We start from the raw sequence: 23,857 nt of genomic DNA on the forward strand, positions 1-23,857 counted from the left end.
TTGGCTATGCACACACCAACAAGCCAGCCGTCACGCGCAGCGCCTGCCTCCAGTCTAGCCCCTACCCTGCTGTGCGCCAGGATGAATGAGTCATGCGTGGAGCCAGGCCACCGTGCCACTACACTTGTGATGAGCATGTCGGCGTCACATATGATTTGGGTATTTATAGTGTGCACATTTTAGCGATTCACATAGACGTATTCATTCACTGATGGTGCCCTTATGTGGGTGCAGTCGCCATCGCCGTCACCTCTTTGGAGTTCTATCTCGGCCAGTAGGCCGAGTAGCGCCGGATTCATTTAGGCTTCGCATTACGCACAGGAGGACTGTCATTTATATGCTTACCAAACAGCAAACAGGTCCACATGATCACATATTAATGACAATCTAATTGGTCAATTATTGCCGTTTGATGGAGTGCCTGCATTAGGTGTGTGACATATAGCGCGGAAAGGTTTGGGACAGCGCATAGGTTCAGTTTGGGGAACAAATCCATATCGGACCATGAATGAGCCGGTTAGAGGACACGTCTAATCTTGCATTGCGATATATGTTTGTGCTGAATTGGGCTATTAGCCTACATGATTGTGCGTTCATGAACTGTCGCTCTTATTCTCTCCATCAAACATTGTAATTCACCGACGCACCACCTGCGTCGCCAGTTCCCCCTGTGTTCAAAAAGGGTGTAGAAAACCGTGTAAATCGGTACGGCTACTTGAGAGGTGTCCTACAAAAGCGCGTAGAAAGGCAACTAAATTTTCGCCCTTTCGGCTTGAAAGATCGCAATGTGGGGGGGGGAAATGGCGTACGCCTGAAATCGCGAAAAAGACCGTGTAAAATATGGCGTACCTCAATGATAAATGAGGCCCCTGGTCTGCCCATGGACAAAATCATGGACAGCATCTTGAAGTCATTAGTGATTGGAGCACAGCTGGGTTGTTATGGTTACCTGTGTGTTGCCAGAACCTGATATGCTTCATCCCCACGGTAACGAGCTTGTCCATGCGGAAGGGGTTGCACTTCACCACAAACAGTTTATCTTTGTGACCCCTATGGAAAGTCAAGTTGGTATGGCAAGAATACATTTGCCATATTTGCATATTTAAATAATCTAAATTGTATATAGACAAAAAATTAAAAATACAATAGCAATACATCCCCAGCATTTTTAGAAGGGAGCAGAATAAAAGTATTGCTTTTCCCCCAAAACAATTACTGAGTCTGAATGTATTAATTTAAGAAATTACAAGAACGTCCTGTTTACCTCTGTCTGGTTTGGTATCTGCCTCTGGCAGGGCTGAGCCAATAGCAGTACGATGTTGGTACCACACGTAATCGTACTCGTAATGACTAGTCTTCATCAAAATCTTGACCTTTAAGCATTTTCTTTGAATATCTCTAATATTTTGTTTTTATGTATTCAATCCATTTGAAAGCTTGAACATTTTTTGGTAAGGAAGGAAAGCCAGCCCCTGAGTGTTCACATCTAGTGAGTCCATACCCTGCTTTTGCCAGTCTTAATGTTCAGGTCAGGTCTAGGGTTCAGGTCTAGTGTTCAGGTCTAGTGTTAAGGTATAGTGCTCAGGTCTACAGTAGTGATGTACATAGCTTGCTTTTGCCTGCCTCAGAGTGTTCAGGTGTAGTGTTCCGGTGTAATGTTCAGGTCTAGTGCTCAGGTGTAGTGTTCAGGTCTAGTTCAGGTGTAGTGTTCAGGTCTAGTTCAGGTGTTATGTTCAGGTCTAGTGCTCAGGTGTAGTGTTCAGGTCTAGTGCTCAGGTGTAGTGTTCAGGTCTAGTTCAGGTGTAGTGTTCAGGTCTAGTTCAGGTGTAATGTTCAGTTCTAGTGCTCAGGTGTAGTGTTCAGGTCTAGTTCAGGTGTAGTGTTCAGGTCTAGTTCAGGTGTAGTGTTCAGGTCTAGTGCTCAGGTGTAGTGTTCAGGTCTAGTTCAGGTGTAGTGTTCAGGTCTAGTTCAGGTGTAGTGTTCAGGTCTAGTTCAGGTGTAGTGTTCAGGTCTAGTGCTCAGGTGTAGTGTTCAGGTCTAGTGCTCAGGTGTAGTGTTCAGGTCTAGTTCAGGTGTAGTGTTCAGGTCTAGTTCAGGTGTAGTGTTCAGGTCTAGTTCTAGTGTAATGTTCAGGTCTAGTGCTCAGGTGTAGTGTTCAGGTCTAGTGCTCAGGTGTAGTGTTCAGGTCTAGTTCAGGTGTAGTGTTCAGGTCTAGTAATCCATACCTTGCTTTTGCCAGCCTCTCGCCCTTCTTCCAGTCCCACATCACAATGGAGTGGGATTCGTCGATCCCCAGAGACACCAGGGTTTTCCCGTCCACTGCAGGGCAGAGGGAGGTCAGTCATCACTCCGTACAGCGACATGCACTCCATATTACACAGAAAACAACTTTTAGAAAGACATGACAAAGAAGTTTCACTCTTTTAAAATTGCATTGAAAGACGAACTGCTCATTCACCTAAATCCTAGCGGTGCAATCACACACAACAAAACGACTGTACACATCCGGAGCTCGGGCGATATTCGCGTTGGAATAATTTGACTTAATCTGTGCTGTCAGTCTGGCACGCTATGAACAACAGGCTGTTCCCAAACTTCTGACGGAAAAGATTTCAAGGTCTGCAAGAAATCACTCGCTCTCATAGACGCTTTACCTACGCGTGAATGGTGGGATAACCCTGAGCAGAGAGTTACCCTGATGCGTAGGGTGACGACGTCCAATCAGCACGTCTGAGGAGAATCCCTCTCACCTGTGAACTCCAGCGCACACACGCCCCTCTGGTGATGGCCCTTCAGCAAGGACAGACATTTCAGCGTCTGGACGTCCCACACATGGATGGCTGGGTCCCTGCCCACCTGGACAACGGGGACAACATCCCAACTCACACATGCTGTCAAACGTACCCCGAAACACAGGAGAACCAGGAAGCACATGAACCAGGAAGCACGGGAGAACCAGGAAGCACATGATGAAGCACAGGAGAACCAGGAAGCACATGAACCAGGAAGCACAGGAGAACCAGGAAGCACATGAACCAGGAAGCACAGGAGAACCAGGAAGCACATGAACCAGGAAGCATAGGAGAACCAGGAAGCACATGATGAAGCACACGTGCTCCGAAACACAGGACCAGGAACCAGGAAGCACATTCACACCGCTAACGTGACCAGTGCTTAATACATCTGCGAGAACCACGTCGACGGCCGTCTTCAACGTCGACTGAGGTAACGAGCGGCCGTGAAAGTCTACCTGTCCGGTGGCGACGTAGTCTTTGAGCGGGTGAGCGGTCAGGCTGAGGATGTCGTCGTCGTGGCCCAGGTAGAAGCGCTGCGAGTGCTGCTGCCGGTTGTAGACCACACCCACGGCTGCTATGTGGTACACCACCTCCCCGGCCTGGGAGTAGAACAGGTTGTTCCTGCAGTCACAGCCTCGGTACCTGAACGTCAACAAGAGGACCAGAGGGACCAACGGTGATTGTTAGTTTACTGAGAATCTGTGTGGGTACTGGCGCTGATTGCAGTATGACCAAAAATGGGTGAGTGCATTAGGGCATTAGGGTCTCACATATGCTTGTTTCACAATTACTGTATTATAATAATAAGATGGACAACACGACAGAAAGAAAGAAAGAAAGAAAGAAAGAAAGAAAGAAAGAAAGAAAGAAAGAAAGAAAGAAAGAAAGAAAGAAAGAAAGAAAGAAAGGAAAGAGGATAACTTGTGATGGTTGGTTACCCGTGAACAAACTGCAGTCGCAGGCCTTCATCAGGGGCTTTCTGGCGCTTCAGTGAGCCCACCAGCTTCTTCCTCAACTGAGGCAGATCCTCTTTATACACCTAGAAGAGGTCAAGATTAAACAACCGGTCAGTCGTGCAGGAGACAGGAGAGAGAGACAGGAGGTGAAGGAGACAGGAGGAGAAGGAGACAGGAGATGAAGAAGGAGACAGGACAAGGAGACAGGACAAAGTGACAAGGTGACAAACAAGGAGACACGAGTCAGGAAAAGGTGATGGACAAAGAGACAGGAATCAGGACATGGTGACAGGACAAGGAGACAGGAGTCAGGAGAAGGAGACAGGCGTCACTGTGGACATGTAAATGCTACTTACACTTTCATAATTTTTAATAAAACAATACTAAAAGCTAAAGACAGCTACAGTATTGCATTTGACAGAGCAATGAAAGAGCTAATATATATATATATATATATATTTATAGCTCTTCTATGAAGAGCTATAAACAGTCCTGGTATGTGGAAGATCTGAACACAATGCATTACTGTACTGTACATTCTCCTCAGACTACCTGTCGTTCGTAGTTCATCTGTGCCTCCTGCTCGATGTCTGAGTCAAGCTCCGGAACGTCTGACACGTCAGAGTCTGACTCTCCGCTGTTCGAGTCTGCATACCCCTCTGGAGAAACACCAATATGTCAACTCACCATCAAATACTCTACATGAACTATAGAGGTGCCTTCATTCAACTAACATACATTAACACACATTAACATACATTAACACAAATAAACATGAATTCATGAACATAACTAGGTTTGTACAATCAAGGCAATTGTTATTCTATGTCTATTTCAAATACAGTGTCATGCTTTCTTCATTAATGGAAGTCCAATAATACTCTCTTAAAGGTAGTATAAATGTCTCTAACTGGCCGAATAGGATTCTACAGTGAAAAGACAATTTGAATGTGTCAAAATTCTATTATATCTCTGAACTGAAGCATTGTGTTTCAAGTTCTACTTGATCTGAAGGGTTCTATTACCACCAAAATGGTACGGTGGATGGTGACGGACTAACAACCCTTTCTCTTGACTTGCTACAACTGTAATATTTGAAGGTGCTCAATTAGATTTTTTCGGCCACTAGATGGGGCAGTGGTGCAGCGTAACAGATTTAGGGGATAGGGCTCAGCGCCGGGCCGGCTTCGCTCATAATAAAAAGAAATTCTGCATTTGCTCCACAGGCACTACACCGTTGGCTATATTTTGTGTACAGATATTTATGACTCCCCTGGACCTATTTATTGGATTTTTTTTTTTACAAAAAGTGCAGTAAATCGAACAGAGCACCTTTAACGCTAATATTCTTATGTGTAAATGAGGTTTATGTGAATGAGGACAATAGACCAATTTAAAGGTCACTTCACATTTCCGTTATGTATGTGCACGCCTCTTACGATGATCCTGTAGCTAGCTAGCTAACGTTAGCTAAGTCATAAAAAAAATACTCCGGGCAACTGTCATAACAGTGTCAGTGTTCTTTTCGGCCACCAGGGGGGGTATTCCAGAAAGCGGGTTTAGTGAAAACTCTTGTTTGCCAATGCTGAGATTCAATGTGTCAGAGTTACCAAACTCTGCTTTCTAGAATACCTCCCCAGGATGCGTACGTATGAGCATTGTTTGTACACAGTGGAGTTGGTCTGTAGGTGTGTTGATGGTGCGCGGTCACCTTGCAGCAGGGGTTCCAGTACACCGTTCATGACTCCCTCGGGGAGGAAGCGCCACTGGAACAGGGCGTGGTCGGCGCCCCCGGAGCTCAGCACCCACTGGAGGTCGTGGGACCAGCGCACATTGGTCACGTGGGCAGAATGGCCGATGTACTTCTTGAATTTAGCCGCTGTTTCACAGAGGACCATAAGCACATTGTAAACTAATAGTGCATATTGTTACTTTTTGAACAGCAAGATGAGAACAGAATGCCACAGTATAGACCCTTTCAACTGAATTTTCGATCAGTAGGGCAATGACTTGGAAAGTTCTGGTGTGTCAATCTGCGATAATACGCTAGCAAGACAAAAACGTTTTCAATTAACTTTGGGACCTTGTTGTTTGGCCGTGGGATTATTATTTACATATATCTTGACTGTCCTGCCTTTGGGAGGCTCGAAATAGATGCTTGTCATTTTTAACGTTAGCTAGCTACCACTGCTAATGTTAGCTAACTGCGGCAAACTAGGATGTTGAAATGGACCAAATTGGTTCATCATTGGCCAAAGCCAATTCCATGAAACGGTCTATAATGAGGGTCATAGGTGGAGCTTCTGCGATTATACTGTAGGACAGACATGACATTACTACAGTAGCTGATGAATGTGGTATAATACTTAAACATGGCCAAACTACTAAGTTACTCACAGTGATGTTTGTGATAAAACAGAAACTAGCTCACACACAGCTGATATTGTGTGTGTGTGTGTGTGTGTATGTGTGTGTGTGTGTGTGTGTGTGTGTGTGTGTGTGTGTGTGTGTGTGTGTGTGTGTGTGTGCGTGCATGCATGCATGTGTGTGTGGCAGTTCTACCGTACTGGTGCTCCTCGACCTGGCAGCTGTCTTTGATACGGTAGACCATAGGATCCTCCTCGCCTGGCTCGAACAGTGCATAGGCATCACTGGCTCTGCCCTCAACTGGTTAAAGTCCGACCTGTCAGACCGGCTACCTGCGGGGTTCCCTAAGGCTCTACTTTAGGCCTGTTACTCTTCAGTAAACATGGCATTTCCATTCACTGTTTTGCTGACAATATACAGATCTACCTGCCCCTAAAAACTAACTGCAAGGACTCATTAAAGCCTCTGCTCGACTCTCTGACCGACATTAAATCCTGGCTGAGCAGTAATTTCCTCAATCTGAATGAGAGCAAGACCGAAATAATTGTCTTTGAACAGGCTTCACCCGCCCCACTCGTTAATTTCCCAGGCCCTCTCAGCTCCAACATCAGTTCCTCCGTAAGAAACCTTGGAGTGATCCTTGACAGCACCTTTAAATTTGAGAAGCAAGTCAGCTCTGTAGTCAAAACAAGCTTTTCCTATCTAAAACTCTTAGCTACGTCCAAGCCCTATCTTTCCCCAGCAGACCTCGAGGGGGTAATTCATGCATTCACCACCTCTAGATTTGATTACTGTAACTCCCTATAAGTGGGCATTGATCAGTCATCACTGAGACGCCTTCAGCTTGTCCAGAATGCCGCTGCTCGCCTCCTTACTGGCACCAAAAAGCGAGACCATATCACCCCCATTCTGGCCTCACTTCACTGGCTCCCTGTCAGTTTTAGATTCGATTTTAAGCTTCTTTTATTTGTTTTTAAAGCGTTAAATGGGCTGGCTCCTCCTTATCTAGCTGAACTCTTACAGCGCCATTCCCCAGCCAGAGCTCTAAGATCAGCTGACCAGATCCTTCTGGAAGTGACTAAAACTAGGTTCAAGACGAGGGGAGACTGAGCCTTTGCAGCCGCTGGCCCTCGGCTCTGGAATAGTCTACCCATTCACATCAGATCGGCTCAGACCCTAGGGGCTTTTAAATCTCTCTTAAAAACCCATTTCTTCTCCCTGGCCTTCAACTGTAGTTGATCACGACACCCTGGTATTGTGTGTTTTTATTTCTGTACTGTTGCTGTTATTGTAGTTTGTGCTTTTAATGTTTATTGTATTTTGTGTACAGCACTGTGGCTCGACCACAGTCATTTTTAAATGTGCTGTCATTTTTAAATGTGCTTTATATATAAAATTTGACTTGACTTGACTTGTGTGGGTGTGCATGTAAGGCTGAACCCCGACCTTTCTTAAGGCAAGGGAACCTGAAGAGTTTGACCAGGCCGAAGTCGTCGCCGGTCACCAGCACAGCGCTGCTGTAGTTGGCGTCCACGGAGTTGATGTCGGTGATGTTGGAGTACTTGGGCCAGATCCCGTTGACCTCGGGGCCCATCACGCCTGTCCACGTCATCCAGTGGATCCCCTTGGATTCCTCTTTGGACAGCTGCTTCCCTGCTGCAGAGGGCAGGAAGGAACACAACACATTTTTCAACCCCAGTCTGGGAACTCGCTGTCCTTGCTACTAGGAATTTTGCTCTAAATTAACATTAACAATACTTCAGCTGCGGTTCGCTGACAGGCACGTGCTACGTGCTTCCTCTTCCCACTCCCAGCTACGATAGCGCCCAGGTCTTCATTATTCTCTTTTATCACCATTGATAACATAACATCATCTGGAACTGGAAGGGTAGTCTGTCTCAACGGATGCAGGCTTTGGGGATAAGCCTTATCACTCGTTTATTTCTTCCCAATCAGTGGCGCCGATTCACATGATCGGCCAATCAGTGGCGCTGGGAGATTCTCCCAGACTACGTGAAACAACAGCAACCGAGCAACCGCTCCGCCGAAGACGATTGTGATTGGTTTAAAGCAAGGGTACTCAAATACAAATCCTAAAGGTCTAAAAAAAATGTTCCAATAACCCAAAGGTCAGTTTTTTAAGAAAACAATTATAATACAAATCACAGCGCTGTCACAGCATAAACGAAGTGTGAAGATCTGGTCTGATCTGGTCTGGTCTGGTCTTATCTGGTCTGGCTAGGAGAGACTACTGTAAGAGATTGCTTTCCTGCAGGGGGGGGTAGAATAAGACAGCCTACAAACCTGGCATCCTGTAGAAATGCCTCTCTCCCGCTCCGTCGTTGGTCTGCAGGAAGCGGCTGTCGACCGACCAGTCCAGGTGCGTGATGAAGCAGGTGGACCGGTTGCACTCGCCCACCTTCTTGTAGCGCTGCCCGACGGCGTAGACGTCCACCAGGCCATCGTTGGAGCCCACCGCCAGGAAGGAGCCGTCCGGAGAGAACTTCAGCTCGTGGATGACCTCCTTCCGGTCCTTGATGTGCACCACCTCAGTCATGTCCCTGGAACGCAGACTCGTGTGAGAACGTCATGTCGCTGGAATGCAGACTTATGCGAGAAGAGATTGTTTTTTATTTTTTTATTTAACCTTTATTTAACCAGGTAAAGAAGCTTGAGATCAAAGAACTCTTTTTCAAGCAACACCTGACCAGAATGGCAGCATAAAAAACAACAGGAAACTAAAACAAAGACAGACCAATATAGAACGCAGTTGGCCAAAAGACAGAGAACACAGACAGAAGAAGGGAGAGAGAGAAAATAGAGCATCATGCAGTAGCCAAAGTGTGTGTGGGGGGGGGCAAGAGGGAGGAAAGGGGGAGATGGGGGTTAAAGGGGATGCTGTGAGAACGTCATGCCGCTGGAACACAGACTGGTGTGAGAACGGCATGTTCCTGGAACACAGACTGGTGTGAGAACGTCATGCCGCTAGAACACAGACTGATGTGAGAACGGCATGTTCCTGGAACACAGACTGGTGTGAGAATGTCATGCCGCTGGAACACAGGCTGGTGTGAGAACGTCATGTCGCTGGAACACAGACTGGTGTGAGAACGTCATGTCGCTGGAACACAGACTGGTGTGAGAACGTCATGTCTGGAACACAGACTGGTGTGAGAACATCATGTCTGGAACACAGACTAGTGTGAGAACATCATGTCTGGAACACAGACTAGTGTGAGAACATCATGTCTGGAACACAGACTAGTGTGAGAACATCATGTCTGGAACACAGACTAGTGTGAGAACATCATGTCTGGAACACAGACTAGTGTGAGAACATCATGTCTGGAACATAGACTCATATGAGAAGAGATGCAAAAGGAGATGCTGCACGGTTAATCAGACCTGGTCAAATACTACTGACAATAATTTCCAGTACTTATTTGTGATCGATTGATCTTGCCTGGTGTAAGTCCATAAGACGTGGGGGGGGGATCATTGGGTTCTCCCATTGACTGCAATGCAAATTACCCTTTTTGGTGTCTTCCAACATCTGCTCTGATGAAATGTTTTGTGTTTTAATATACCTTTTGATTAGTTTGTTGTGTTATTGATGATTTACTTTGTGCTCGTCCTCAAATTACTGCATGATCATCACCTTAAGACACTTTGTCTCCACCACTGAATGCTAGCTGGCTAGCATGTAGAGACAGCTGTTCGTTAGCCAGCTAGCATCCAGTTTATGCAGGACACCGTGTACAAACGTCGTTTGATAACAGCGACTTCGAATATGTCATCAATGATACCTCTAATAAATCATAATGATTATGAAATTCTCCCAAAAAAGCAGTCACAGTGAATGTCTGAAGAAACCAAAAATACGTTAGTTAGCATAAGAGTCTATGGCGGGAGACACCTCTCCTCCCAATGCGTTGTCAAAGCTAGATTTCAAAGCCCAGCCACTTACATTCAAGGCAGTCACACAAATGCTCAGAGTACTTGAAAGAATTCCAAATACTATTTGACCTGGGTCTGAGGTAGGTGCTTCCTTCATCCTGCTGCTGTTATCACAGGTGTGGAACCCGCTGAGACCCACCTGACGCGGAGAACCGTAAAGGAGCCGTCCTTCATGCCCAGCGCCAGCTGGGAGCCGTCGTTGTTGAAGGACACACTGCGGACCGCCTCCTCCATGTTACAGCGGGCGATGAGGGCGTGGTCCCCGAGACTCCACAGCCTGGGGGGAGAGAGAGGGAACCAGGAAATGAAACGAAAGGTGGAACGTACATCGCTGGAGGACAAGCATCTCAGGGTCTGTCACCTTTTCAACTTGCTGTTCAATTATTTATTTATTTTTTTGTTAAAGCAGCTATGAGTTTTTCAGTTTGTGTTGATTTTAGCGGCAACAAGCAGTAGTGTTTTCCCGGAAAGATGACTGCATATCTCATGAGCACCACCACTTCCGGTCTAAATATCTCTTGCCTAGCCCAGCAGTAGTTTCTGAAGCCAGCAAAAGAAAGATGCTACTTGTCAGGAAAACTAGTGACAAGGTAAATAAATTGTTTTGTCCTTTCTGGATGACCGGCCAGCCAAGCAGATATCTATAGAATAAAACAGCCAATCTTCTCACGGATGGCCACATTTGCTAATGTAGAGGCATCAGTATTAAAATTAGATTTTATAACCTGTCAAATACTCCTTATAGTTGCTTTAATGTCAAATGGGTTCTTCCCAGAGTCCAGGACTAGAAAATTACAGTAGGCCACCAACCTGACGGAGCGATCATCACTACCGGTAACGGCGACCTGTTGTTTGGGGTGGAGGTCCAGGGCCCAGAGCTCCCCTTCACTGTGACCCTGCATTAGGAGCACCGGCTTCTCCCTGTCCCTCACCATCACCTCAAAGATCTCACTGTCCTGGGTGCCCACCAAGATACGGTCCGCCTTCCAACACACACTGCGGATAGACAGGCCTGAGGAGAGAAGGGGAAGGGGAGGAGAGAGGAGAGGAGAGAAGAGCGGATGATGAGAGGAGAGGAAGGAGAGAGGAGAAAGGGAGGAGGGGAAGGAGAGAGGGAGGAGAGAAGAGAGGGAGGAGAGAAGATGGGGGAGAGGAGGGAGGAGAGGAGAGAAGGAAGGAGAGGAAGGAAAGGGGGATGAGAGAAGATGGCGGAGAGGAGGGGTGGAGGGAGGACAGGATGGAGAGGAGAGATGAGAAGAAGGAGAGGAGAGGAAGGAGAGGAGAGAGGAGGGGAGGGTGGAGGGAGGAGAAGAGAGGAGAGACAAAATAGGATGGAGAGAGGGGAAGGAGGGAATGGAGGAAGGAGAGAGGGAGGAGAGATGAAGGAGAGGATGTGTCAGACAGAACAGGAGGAGGGATCAAGACAATGCAAAAAATAGCTGAGAGAGAATGGCTCCGAACATACAACTGCTTCCACAGACGCTTCTAAACCAGATGTTGGTTGATTTAGGCCATTATACTGGATGTTGGCTGATTTGTAGCTGAGGCCATGATACAGGTAAAGAGCCACAGTAATGATTCTGCAGGACATCTACACCCTCTCTGCAAGCCTACTGATGGCTCCTGGTAGACTGTGTTCACATCCTGTAAAGAGAGGGTTACTCCACACCAGGGGGCATATGCACTAACATGTTAGCACCCGTTTTTGGCGTTATTCCGTCGCAACGTGCGCCTGACAACACGGTATGTAACAGACCGTACATGGGTCAAATCGCATTCTCCCTGGCGCAGGCCCACAGAAGGGCATGTTGCGCTTTCCTACTCATGCATAAGCATTCATAGGAGGGTCGAGGGAATTGTGAACGCGCACAAAATGGGGAGGAGATGCGCAGCTGACTGATTAATTTCCCGTATGAAAACTGCGGGGTAAGCGCAAGTCTGTTTTGCGGTGAAATTTCTCCGCCTTTGAAACGCAGGTGTAATCCAGGTGCGCATAACCCACCAGCCTAGGCTACACACAACCTGCATGGGGGAGCAATTATTAATCAATATTTTTGATAATCCGATATGCGTAGAACACTGCTATTTACAAGGTCGCATAGCCTACTAATCAGATTGGTCTCAGATATATGTAATATGTCCCGATGTATTAAAGAGGCCTGACATTATTCACATGCAGTAAATTACGATTATAACGTGGACTGGAACATTCACAATGCATATACCTTCACTGATTACAATTGGCACCATTCAGGGCGACAACGTTTTGCTATTAAACAATTGGCTTTAGAAAATGAATATGCCAGGGATAGCCTGTGCACTTGCAAATAAGATACACAAGGCCGATGCGATCATCGCGTCACACAATCAACAGATGACCAGCCTAAAGATAGCCACCACATCACTCCTCATAATTTAAAGCAGTCAATTACACAAATGTAGCTTCATTGTGGAAAAAGCAAGACTGCGTGCTGCAAGTCGCTATATTTTCCCTGTGCACATTACGGTTTGATTGCGCACTGAGGCGCAGGCTTTGTGGGCCTACATCCATCGCGCGCTTCTGCGGACTGCCCAAGGCGCTGTTTACGCTGCGCTCGCAAACGATAGTAGGCTACATCTGCCCCCAGATGTCAGCTACTGGGACCACGGCACAGTTCAGTCTGGAGAAAGACAGGGTTACTATTTGCAAGTTCACATCTGAACTTTATTTTATGACGGCCTTACACCCGATTTCTGTCGCAGACACTTTCCCAATGTCAGAATAAAACCATTAGAGTTTTGCTGGAGTCGTAGCGTCATCTCGATCGTTTGGTGTAAGCCGGCAGTCCCAGCTGTCTTAAAAGCCTTTTTGAAGTCTTCTATTGTATGGTAGGCAATAGGTATAAATCATTGAGATAAATATGTTGTGGTGCCAGAGCATGTGAGCGGAGCTGAGTCCGCGTTCCATTCAAAATACAGACGCTCCACTCCCGTGCTCTGTGATGGTGCTATGATGGTGTGGTTCAAAATGCAATCATAATGACATATCTGTCTGTTATTATGTCATATCAGTCACATACCACCTGCAATTGGTCAAAAGTTGACACGTGAACTGCAGTAAGATACATATCTACTCTACCTTTTGCCTAAATTAAAGCTCAAAACCTAATCCTTGCCTTATGATGGTTTCACTAATTGTCGGCTCATGAAATGTGTCGAGGTGGAATAGCTTTCAAACACTTTGTAATGTGGTTAATGCAACAAGACAGGTGGGGCTCCTGGTCCTTACAGCACCCGCTGAAACCACACTAGGCCAGCTTTTTCTCAGCACCCAATAAATAGGCTACTGTATGCATGTGTGCTAAATCGCATGTCTTTTTCCGAAAATGAAAGGAAGACTTGTGCCCGAAATGTCACCCTGAGGTGGAAATAAATGTTCATGGGAGCACATCTAGTGTGTGGATTCTGTCTTTCTTTCTACTTGTATTTTTGTCCAGTGCCTATAGCTCAACACTTTTGGATGTGCATGCTTTTTAAACCTTCCGGAAATGAACAATAAATGATCTTATCTATTAAATAGAAATCTCAAGTCTTCATTCAAATGATTACTGCTGTTATATATTGGACTAAAACATTAGGTCCAAAGACCTGAATGAACCAAAACATCTGAACAGAACTCTTGATTGAGAGATTAAAGAGATTGTCCTGCACAAGCACAAGCTGCTTTGTGAGGTGTCTAGGTTCCAAGACTGTACTTACAAGTAATCCCATGTGATCTTATTTGGTTTGGAGTCGTGGGAGACGTAGTGTAAACATGTAGACAAACTCCTCTTTTTAAGCGCTGACTAGGGTTGCAAACGGATGGAAAATTTCCGGTAAATCTCCAGAAACTTTCCATGGGAAGTTAAGCTTGTGAATTTTCAAAATGTTGCCCTTTTTTCTTAGCTTTTAACTGCTTTTTTCAACAGGTTTGTATTTTATTTCATATACTTATTTTAGGATTTTATCCCATTTTCATCCAATTTGGTAGCCAATTGACCCTGACCTTGTGTCCAATTACCCCCTACTAACTGTTGAGGATTCGTCACACAACCCGGCTGTTGTGTGACGAACTCTCAAGCCGAGATTAAACTAACCACCCTTGGGGAGCGGTGGCCCAATAGGCCACTCCCTCTAGGATCCGGCCATACTCTGATCTGGCGAGACCAGCGGTTCCCGGTGGGCAGCTGCATCGGAACACAATGCATTAGACCGCTACACCATCGCAGACCCCTATAACAGGGAACTTAAATGTAGCCTAGTTGGGATAAAAACATAAAATGCAATTCTCGATCTTGCAGCATGATCTTGGTTAAAACCTGATTTAAAATGGTTGAATTAATGAATTTCAACCCTGTAATGTGCATTCATCCATCACATGTGCAGTGCATTCTTCCATCCAATGCACAGCTAATTCCTAGCATCCTGCACACTAAGAGGGCGGTAGAATCCATTAAAGTTCTACTCACAAATAGATTAAGCATAAAATGTTACAATTTTCATTAGAAATGCTTGCCTGCATGTCTTCTTACAGTATGACAAAACAAACTGTTTATACTTATGTCTGTTTATGACAAGGTAAATACAGTTGGTATAAATAACCCCAAAATTCCCAGTTTATTCCCATTAATTCCTGTTAATTCCCATAAATTCCCGCTAATTCCCGCTATATATATATCTTTAATAAAGAATTGAACTTATCAACTTAACTTGCACTGTCGATATTGAACCAGGAGGAACTACAGCGTCATCAAATCAAGAATGACAAAGGAGATTCATTACTTCATTACTACGGGGGGAAGCAGGAGAGGATCTGCAACCCCCTAAACATCTCTGGGACCCCTGTGGAGAGGGTGGACAACTTCAGGTATCTTGGTGTCCAGATCACCAAGGATCAGACATGGGTTACAAACAGGAGCCCTGGGGGTGAGGAAGGCAGGGTAGGAGCTGTTCCTCCTCAGGGGCCACGGGGGTGAGGAAGGCAGGGTGGGAGCTGCTTCACCTCAGGGGCCACGGGGGTGAGGAAGGCAGGGTAGGAGCTGTTCCTCCTCAGGGGCCACGGGGATGAGGAAGGCAGGGCGGGAGCTGCTTCACCTCAGGGGCCACGGGGGTGAGGAAGGCAGGGTGGGAGATGCTCCACCTCAGGGGCCACGGGGGTGAGGAAGGCAGGGCGGGAGCTGCTTCACCTCAGGGGCCACGGGGGTGAGGAAGGCAGGGTGGGAGCTGCTCAGGGAACGGAGGATACTCCGAGTGTGGACCCAGATACTCGGGAGTTTCTACACAGGCACAAGGACACTTCGACATCCTCTTCATGTGAGTGTCTTCTGACAGGAATATACCAGCGGACAGGTCCAGACGTACCTTTATATCCTTGCTCTGTCTCCCGGAGGTCGATTTTGGTGATGGGTTTGAAGTCCACGTCCCACAGTCTCACACAGCCATCCCTCCCGCCTGTAGCGAAGCCCTCCTCACAGGCATGCATGCTGAAGATCCCTGCCTGTGAGGAGGCATAGTGTTACCGTAATACTTCATATACACTGACATGCTGAAGATCCCTGCCTGTGAGGAGGCAGCGTTTCAGAAACACCTAGTTACCGTAATACTTCAAATACACACACACACACACACACACACACACACACATCCACACACATACACACACACGCACACGCACACACACACACATACACATACACACACACACACACATACACACACACATACACACACACACACACACACACGCACGCACACACACACACGTACTGTACACACACACACACACACAGAGTGCTCGTGTCCGTCCCACCCACCCCGTGCGCTGCTTGCACGGTGCGTGTCAGGTTGAGGCCCCTCCAGACGTAGATGTCGCCGTTCAGCGCTCCTGAGTAGGTCAGCTGGTCCCTGGCCGTGGCCAGGCACAGGATGGTCTGCAGGTCCCCCGTCCTCCCGAAGATCCCGCGCTTGGGGGTCAGCGCGTTCCCACACAGGGTCCAGAACTGAGCGAGGAGAGGGAACGGTCAAGCGCGCTCGGTCTTTAACACAGGTTTTTACATCTGGATGCATTCAAATCAGCTGATTCTTAAATGAAATAATGCCAATAATGGGCTATGTAAATAAGTGCATTAAGCAAGTCAGTCCATCGCTGAGATTTTTGTGGAATGTGCATTGCCTTCCTAGGAAGGTTTAACTCCTCATATTTTTGTTTTATCTTTGCTTATTGTGACCAGTACTTCCAAGCCTGGAGTGCTTTCTAATAGAAATAGTACATTTAGAGTAATATTAAGTATACAATTCAGTGTCAATCTTAACCATTGATGCGTTATGAAAGCATAGTTTATGTTGGTGTACTGTACCAGCTGTAGCGACTACAGGCGTCAAGAGACCTGTTATGTATTTCATGTTGGTGTCCTGTACCAGCTGGTTATGAGAGTGTATCTCATGTTGGTGTACTGTACCAGCTGGTTATGAGAGTGTATCTCATGTTGTTGTACTGTACCAGCTGGTTATGAGAGTGTATCTCATGTTGTTGTACTGTACCAGCTGGTTATGAGAGTGTATCTCATGTTGTTGTACTGTACCAGCTGGTTATGAGAGTGTATCTCATGTTGTTGTACTGTACCAGCTGGTTATGAGAGTGTATCTCATGTTGTTGTACTGTACCAGCTGGTTATGAGAGTGTATCTCATGTTGTTGTACTGTGCCATCTGTGGTGACTACAGGCCTCACCTTGATGTGTTTCACTCCACAGCTCACCAGCCTGTTGGGCTGGAACGGATCCCACGCGATATCAAAGATCTGGAAGCAGCGAGAGCAGTCGTCAACGATAACCAGAAACACACCGTTACCTGAAAGACCTTCAAACAAGCTGGACTGAGAGTTCTGCTGACGCTGACATGATGACTACAGAGTACGATTACAAAACCATATAATGAGAGATTTTAAGAAGTAGACTGTAATTGCTGATGTGTCATTTTGTATCCCTTTTTTGCAAACTGTTTTTTGCACCGCTTTCATACAGTAGCACTTTTTACAGTAACATACAGTAGCATATAGTAGCACTCTTTGCTCACTCAAAACAAGGTCAAGCTAAACAGACTAGATGGTGAGTCAGAGTGTCAGGTGGTAAACAGACTAGTCTAGATGGGGAGTCTATACCCTGTCAGAGTGTCCGGGGGTAAACAGACTAGTCTAGATGGTGAGTCTATACCCTGTCAGAGTGTCCGGTGGTAAACAGACTAGTCTAGATGGTGAGTCTATACCCTGTCAGAGTGTCCCGTGGTAAACAGACTAGTCTAGATGGTGAGTCTATACCCTGTCAGAGTGTCCCGTGGTAAACAGACTAGTCTAGATGGTGAGTCTATACCCTGTCAGAGTGACCGGTGGCGGTGGCCAGCACCCTGCCCTTCCTCCAGTCCCACACGCACACCGTGTTTTTGGCGTCCAGTCCGACGGAGGCTAGTCGCTGCACAGAACGAGAGAGAAAAATAACGTGAATCGAATCCAAACGCAATCCAAGATGGAACACGCCGGAACAATGTTGTCATCTACATCTCGGCTACCAACACGCTGTCGTAAAACGTCTCACTGACCTGTCCGTCCGAGTCGAAGGCCAGACACGCCACGCCGTGCGTGTGCACATCCCTCAGGATGGACACCGTCTGCAGGGCATACGTGTCCCACACACAGATGTAGGGGTCCTTGCCCACTTGTCCGGTGGCCACCTGGATCTTGTCAGGATGCAGGGCGAGACTGCAGGGAGGAAGGAAGAAAACTGTTACTTCATGTCCAGTTCCAAAAATAAATCAATTGTATTTTAAATATTAGCATTAGCCAAGATGATTAGTCAATGAAAGTGAAACATTAATCGATTGAAATTCTGCCCTTGGATCAAACTCTAAAAGATATTTGTATATATTAAGAATAGAGAGCACAGTACAATAATGTATTAGCCTAGTTTATATTCCAGCCTGAGACATTGGCTTTTAAAGATGATCACACATACTGTGTAAGCAATGTGGCATTTCCATAAAACCAAGCCAAGTAATGCAAATATATAACATAACAACAGACACATCCAGCATGAATAAGCATTAACAGTTGGTCGGGGCTCCTTTTCCTCAAATGACTGCATCAACATGGAGGCGTGGCCTGGAGAAAATCAGCCTGGAAATATTTCACTTCATGTGTAATGAATCTATAATGTATGAAAGTTTCACTTTTTGAATTAAATTACCAAAAATAATGAACTTTTCCACAATATTCTAGTTTTTTTTTAGAGGCCCCTGTATTTCTCTCTCTTCATACTCAGCTCTTGCCAGACATCTCCACAGTAGATGTGGACAGATACTGTAGAAGGCTAAGGGCACTTCCAATGCATGTTGGCAAAAGGATTCTGCTTTTTGACAGACACGTTCGTTGCTTGCCATGTTGCAGTGTAGTCAACCATCTTAACTCTTTTAAGAGCCTTGCTGTAAATGGTATCTGAGTAATATGATAACTATGTGCTAGCCTACAACGTCACAGTGTGAATCCATGTGTAACCCATGTTAATGGCTAGCCGAGTGCGAGATTTGAACCCACGCTCTCCCACTTGTGAGGCAGACGCTTAAACAGTTGCACCAAATAGGGGACGTCCCACTTTGAGGGAGTGTTAGTGCTCCTTTGAGGAATGAGTTTAACCAACCACTCGTTACCACTACCTGGGACTCACAAGGACATTCTGTCACTCGGTTTCACATGTATCATAAAGAGAATCTTTGAGAAGACGATGCATCAAATGATTGATATTGCTTTTGCTTTGTGGTAATATACTTAATTTTAGATGCAGATGAAAAGAACCTGTGTCAGCCTTTATGGCAGGGTTTTGACTGTTGAAAGGGGCTGGCCATAGGGGTGTGACGATACACTAATCTCACAATACGATACACGATATTGGGTTCACAATATCGATACGATACTATAACAGTATTTTTAACAAAACTTGAATGATGAATATATGAGTGAAAAAAGTATTTTATTTGAAAAACACAAAATGCTAAACAATGCTATTTGCTCTATAGTTCCATTTTATAATGTTTGTATAGCGCTTGTCAGGGTACCCAAAGTCGCTTTATATAATAATAAAATTTAAAAAATCCTGACAAAGCATAGTCGCATTTTTATATTGATATCTCGTGGCATGACATCTCGTCACACCCCTAGCTGGTCCTGATTCAGACCGGTCAGCCATGGTCCTTCTGGAGAGTGTGGGGGGAGCGGACCAACCCCTGAGGCTGCTCATGAATCAGCCTGGTCAGCCAGTCAGCCCTGGAGGGCCTGATGCCTCACATGCATGGACTCACTCTCTCCCTCACTCTCTCCCTCACTCACACACACACACACACACACACACACATGGCAACACGCATGCACACACACATACATAGCCACATAAGCATTCACACACCCTGACGCACACCCATAGTCACACACACACACACACACACACACACACACACACACACACACACACACACACACACACACACACACACACACACACGCACACACACTTTTGGCCAGCAACAAATGACAACAAAACCAAAAGTGAAAGTCATTGCTTTAGTTTTCAATGCTGGCATCAACAGTCTACACACACAGTATGGGTCATCTACAGTTTCCTCTTCAGTCAGCTTGAATCAGCCGCCCACTAACACTGCAGCCTCGCACACAGGTGGATGCAGGACAGGTGGATCACTCTGACTGGAGATCCCAGATCAGATGTGTGACTGAGTGTCCTGCTCTGATGTGACTAAACCCAGATCCCAGATCAGATGTTATTAATGTGTGACTGGGTGTTCTGACTAAATCCAGATCAGATGTTATTAATGTGTGACTGGGTGTTCTGACTAAACCCAGATCCCAGATCAGATGTTATTAATGTGTGACTGGGTGTTCTGAATAAACCCAGATCCCAGATCAGACGTTATTAATGTGTGACTGGGTGTTCTGACTAAACATAGATCCCAGATCAGATGTTATTAATGTGTGACTGGGTGTTCTGACTAAAACCCATATCCCAGATCAGATGTTATTAATGTGTGACTGGGTGTTCTGACTAAACCCAGACCCCAGATCAGATGTTATTAATGTGTGACTGGGTGTTCTGACTAAACCCAGACCCCAGATCAGATGTTATGAATGTGTGGATCATCCCAGCGCTGCTATGGGAGGCCTGGGCTGTTTTCTCTCATGCTTGGTGACTCCCTCCCTGGGCTGGAGAGAAGCCACAAGCATGGTTCTGCTGGAACAAGCATAATGACACATCTACTGTACAACACAGGAACACACTGGAATTCACTGCACTGTCTCTCCTGTATGAGATGTGTGTGTGTGTGTGTGTGTGTGTGTATACAGTCATGAGAAGTATACTCCCGCGTCTGCAGGCATACAGTGTTGGCGGCAGCGGCGGTAAAAAACATGTTACAACCCGCAACCACAAGGGGCAGTAAAGCACTGCTACAGTGAGGCTACAGTACTAGGCTTGTCTGACAAACGGTTGCCGTTGCTTAGACTAAGGTATGTATATAAATATATAACACATTAAGTTAGTATAATTCAAATACAATAGCAATATATAAAGGAAAATATAACTTTAGTGAGGGAGATGACCCTGTATTGTAAGTAGGTCATCAGTGCCTGTAGGTGATAAATCTGTTGATAAGTGATAAGGTCGATTCATGAATAAACAAATGGAAGGGTGCTGTTTGTTTGTGTGTGTCGTTTGCTCTGTGTGTGTGTGTGTGTGTGTGTGTGTGTGTGTGTGTGTGTGTGTGTGTGTGTGTGCGTTGATGTGTGTATGTGTGCACCCACTTGTGTGTGTTGTGCGTGTTGTGTGTGCATGAGCTTGAGCTTCTATGGTTCTATGGTCTATATGGAGGAGGAAGATGGTTCTATGGTCTATATGGAGGAGGAAGATGGTTCTATGGTCTATATGGAGGAGGAAGATGGTTCTATGGTCTATATGGAGGGGGAAGATGGTTATATGGTCTATATTGAGGAGGAAGATGGTTCTATGGTCTATATGGAGGGGGAAGATGGTTCTATGGTCTATATGGAGGGGGAAGATGGTTCTATGGTCTATATGGAGGGGAAAGATATGGTCTATATTGAGGGGTGAGGTGATTCTATGGTTCTATGGTCTACATGGAGGGCTAAGAGAGTCTATGGTTCTATGGTCTATATGAAGGGTGAGGTGGTTTTATGGTCTATATTGAGGGGTAAGGTGATTCTATGGTTCTATGGTCTATATGGAGGGGTGATATGGTTATATGGTCTACATGGAGGGGTAAGATGGTTCTATGGTCTATATGGAGGGGTGAGATGGTTCTATGGTTCTATGGTCTTTATTGAGGGGTAAGGTGATTCTATGGTTCTATGGTCTACATGGAGGGGTAAGATGGTGCTATGGTCTATATGGAGGGGTAAGATGGTGCTATGGTCTATATGGAGGGGTAAGATGGTTCTATGGTTTATATGGAGGGGTGAGATGGTTCTATATGGTCTATATGAACGGTGGAGATGGTCTTTGGTCTTTGACTGGGTTTTCTTAAGCATACAGTCCAACCTCCCGGAATATTTATTCTACGATATCACAGGAGGAAAAAACTGCCCAGCAATAGACTGGGACCTGAGCTCTCAACATCTCCATGTCAGCAGCTGGCGGTCTAGCAGACTGGGAGTCAGAGTGGACTACTAAACCCAACTGGTACATTTCCACAGATTATGGCACCCTTTGCTGGGAAGTGTCTCGAATCACTTAGGGAATTAAAGCATACTTAGGCCAGAGGGAAGAGCATCCCTAAACTATGTACTATATGTATTTGCTTCCTCCCTTATTTTGAGTCACTGATCTGATGTGATGTGATTAGTAACAGCTGTGAGGAGCATGTGGAGATATCAGATCGGTCAATCGTCATCAGAGACCACCCCGAGGAACAGACAGAAGAAGAAAAGCGCGGTGGTCTGGAACAACACATACTAGGCATTTCTCTTTGGTCTAGTGGTTAGATGTTTGGGTTCTCATGTGGAACATTGGTGGTTCAAATCCACTCCTTTACCAAAGGGATGGACATGTCAGAGAGGAGTATCCCTGCCTTCAGGTGAACACATATCACCCTCATGCCTCTGAGAAGTCATCTACGCTGTCACAGTTACAGTAGATGTATTGAATCTCTGATCTCTGAATGTCAATACAGTGTAGGTTAGGGTTAATCTCTGATTTCTGAATGTGAATATAGTAAGGTTGGTGTGTGGAAAGGCCAATGGTTTGAATTGGTATTGTTTTCAATTGGAATTGTTTTCAAATGGCCTGCTCTGCTTGCCGTACAAGGCAGCAGTGGTATAACCTACTCTATGACCGGTCCGGAATATATTAATTGTGTTCAGGTCATGAGATTTTCCATGTGTCAAATATGGTTGCATTAAAAGTGACGTCTTTGACATTCAAACTTGTGTTAGCGCTGCCTTGTAAGAAACCTTAACTGAGTGAAAAACTTGACAGGTTCACTTACAGTTACTGTACACCATCATCAGCCAAACATGTCTGTTTAATCAAAAACCGTTTATACCAGACATCAGCAAATAATCTGCCCTGAAGCAACGCTGCTGCTCCATCAGTTAGTGGTTGTGTGGCCCAGACACATACAGTAAGATAGCTACGTGTTGTTGAGGTGGCATAGTGAGTACGCTGTCATCATGGGGAAGATTGAGAAAACTTTACAAAGCTAATGTTCAGCGGACTAAGGCAGTTGTGAGGCATGCTGGGTTCAAAACATCTTGCACTGATATTGGCGCCCTGCTAGATTCAGTAGGTAATGGACTGCATTTATGTAACGCTTTTATCCAAAGCACTTCAAAATGACAGCTTCTTATTCACACACACACACACACCAATGGCGGCAGCTGGCATGCAAGGTGCTAGCCTGCTCATTGGGAGCAATTTAGGGTTCAGTGTCTTGCCCAAGGACACTGAACCATGTTGTCAGGAGGAGCCGGGATTTGAACCACCGACCCTACAATCATTGGACGACCCGCTGTACCTCCTGAGCTCAAGGCGCTCCTAGGTGGAGTCAAAGATGGATGGAAACTGCAGTCGCCTACTTAAAAATAATTTTGCTCAATGGGATTGACGCCTCAAGGTCCTGTGGCACATGAAAACCAAAGAGTGATGAACCGCCTAGGCTACTTGCTGGTACAATTCCACATTCAACCCTTAGGCCTTTTTGACTGACTACTAGAGTGTCGGTTGGTGAATGTCTTGACAACCCTGGGTCTCCATGCAATTTAGCTTTCAGTGAATCTAGACTTCTTTGAAGCAAGCAACATTCTATTTGTGTAGATAGATCTATGAGGTCTATGAGGTGACTCACCTTATAATATCGTCGTTGTGTCCCAGATAAAACTTCTGGGTGTGTTCCCTCGTATTGTAAACCACGCCGACTCCGGCCACGAAGTAGACGAGCTCTTTGCCCGCGGTGTAGTACAGGTTGTTGCGGCACTGGTGTCCCCTGTAGCCGTGGATCCACTCCAACCTCAGCTGGCAGCGCGGGGCCGTCTTGTCCGCCATGCCTTTATCAAACTATCAGCGAATCGTACTGACTTCTTCTACAATTCAACCTCTGCTGTAGATTAACGCTATTGCACAATTTATACGACATAGAGAGAGGAGGGACCACAGAAATGGGCTATTGACTCTTAGCTGCCTATAGCTACAAAGGTGTG

General features: G+C 45.9%; 1 protein-coding gene across 2 annotated transcripts in view; it reads right to left on the reverse strand.

The window, feature by feature from the left end:
• LOC311311519 (echinoderm microtubule-associated protein-like 6) overlaps window positions 1–23,702 on the reverse strand; it is a gene marked incomplete at both ends in the record, with an annotated part of 62,801 nt that extends 39,099 nt beyond the window's left edge. For both annotated transcript variants that reach the window (XM_084441258.1, XM_084441257.1), the window contains 17 exons: window positions 950–1,050; window positions 2,226–2,319; window positions 2,751–2,856; window positions 3,251–3,437; window positions 3,734–3,834; window positions 4,304–4,410; window positions 5,463–5,630; window positions 7,565–7,774; window positions 8,423–8,679; window positions 10,215–10,352; window positions 10,886–11,087; window positions 15,455–15,590; window positions 15,907–16,092; window positions 16,823–16,891; window positions 17,460–17,558; window positions 17,686–17,845; window positions 23,506–23,702. In XM_084441258.1, coding sequence (XP_084297384.1) covers window positions 950–1,050; window positions 2,226–2,319; window positions 2,751–2,856; window positions 3,251–3,437; window positions 3,734–3,834; window positions 4,304–4,410; window positions 5,463–5,630; window positions 7,565–7,774; window positions 8,423–8,679; window positions 10,215–10,352; window positions 10,886–11,087; window positions 15,455–15,590; window positions 15,907–16,092; window positions 16,823–16,891; window positions 17,460–17,558; window positions 17,686–17,845; window positions 23,506–23,702 — 2,518 coding nt within the window. The remainder of the gene's footprint in view (window positions 1–949; window positions 1,051–2,225; window positions 2,320–2,750; window positions 2,857–3,250; window positions 3,438–3,733; window positions 3,835–4,303; window positions 4,411–5,462; window positions 5,631–7,564; window positions 7,775–8,422; window positions 8,680–10,214; window positions 10,353–10,885; window positions 11,088–15,454; window positions 15,591–15,906; window positions 16,093–16,822; window positions 16,892–17,459; window positions 17,559–17,685; window positions 17,846–23,505) is intronic.
• Window positions 23,703–23,857: the final 155 nt, after the last annotated feature.

The sequence above is a fragment of the Borostomias antarcticus genome, assembly GCF_949987555.1.
Source record: "Borostomias antarcticus genome assembly, chromosome: 7".
Classification (NCBI taxonomy): Eukaryota; Metazoa; Chordata; class Actinopteri; order Stomiiformes; family Stomiidae; genus Borostomias; species Borostomias antarcticus.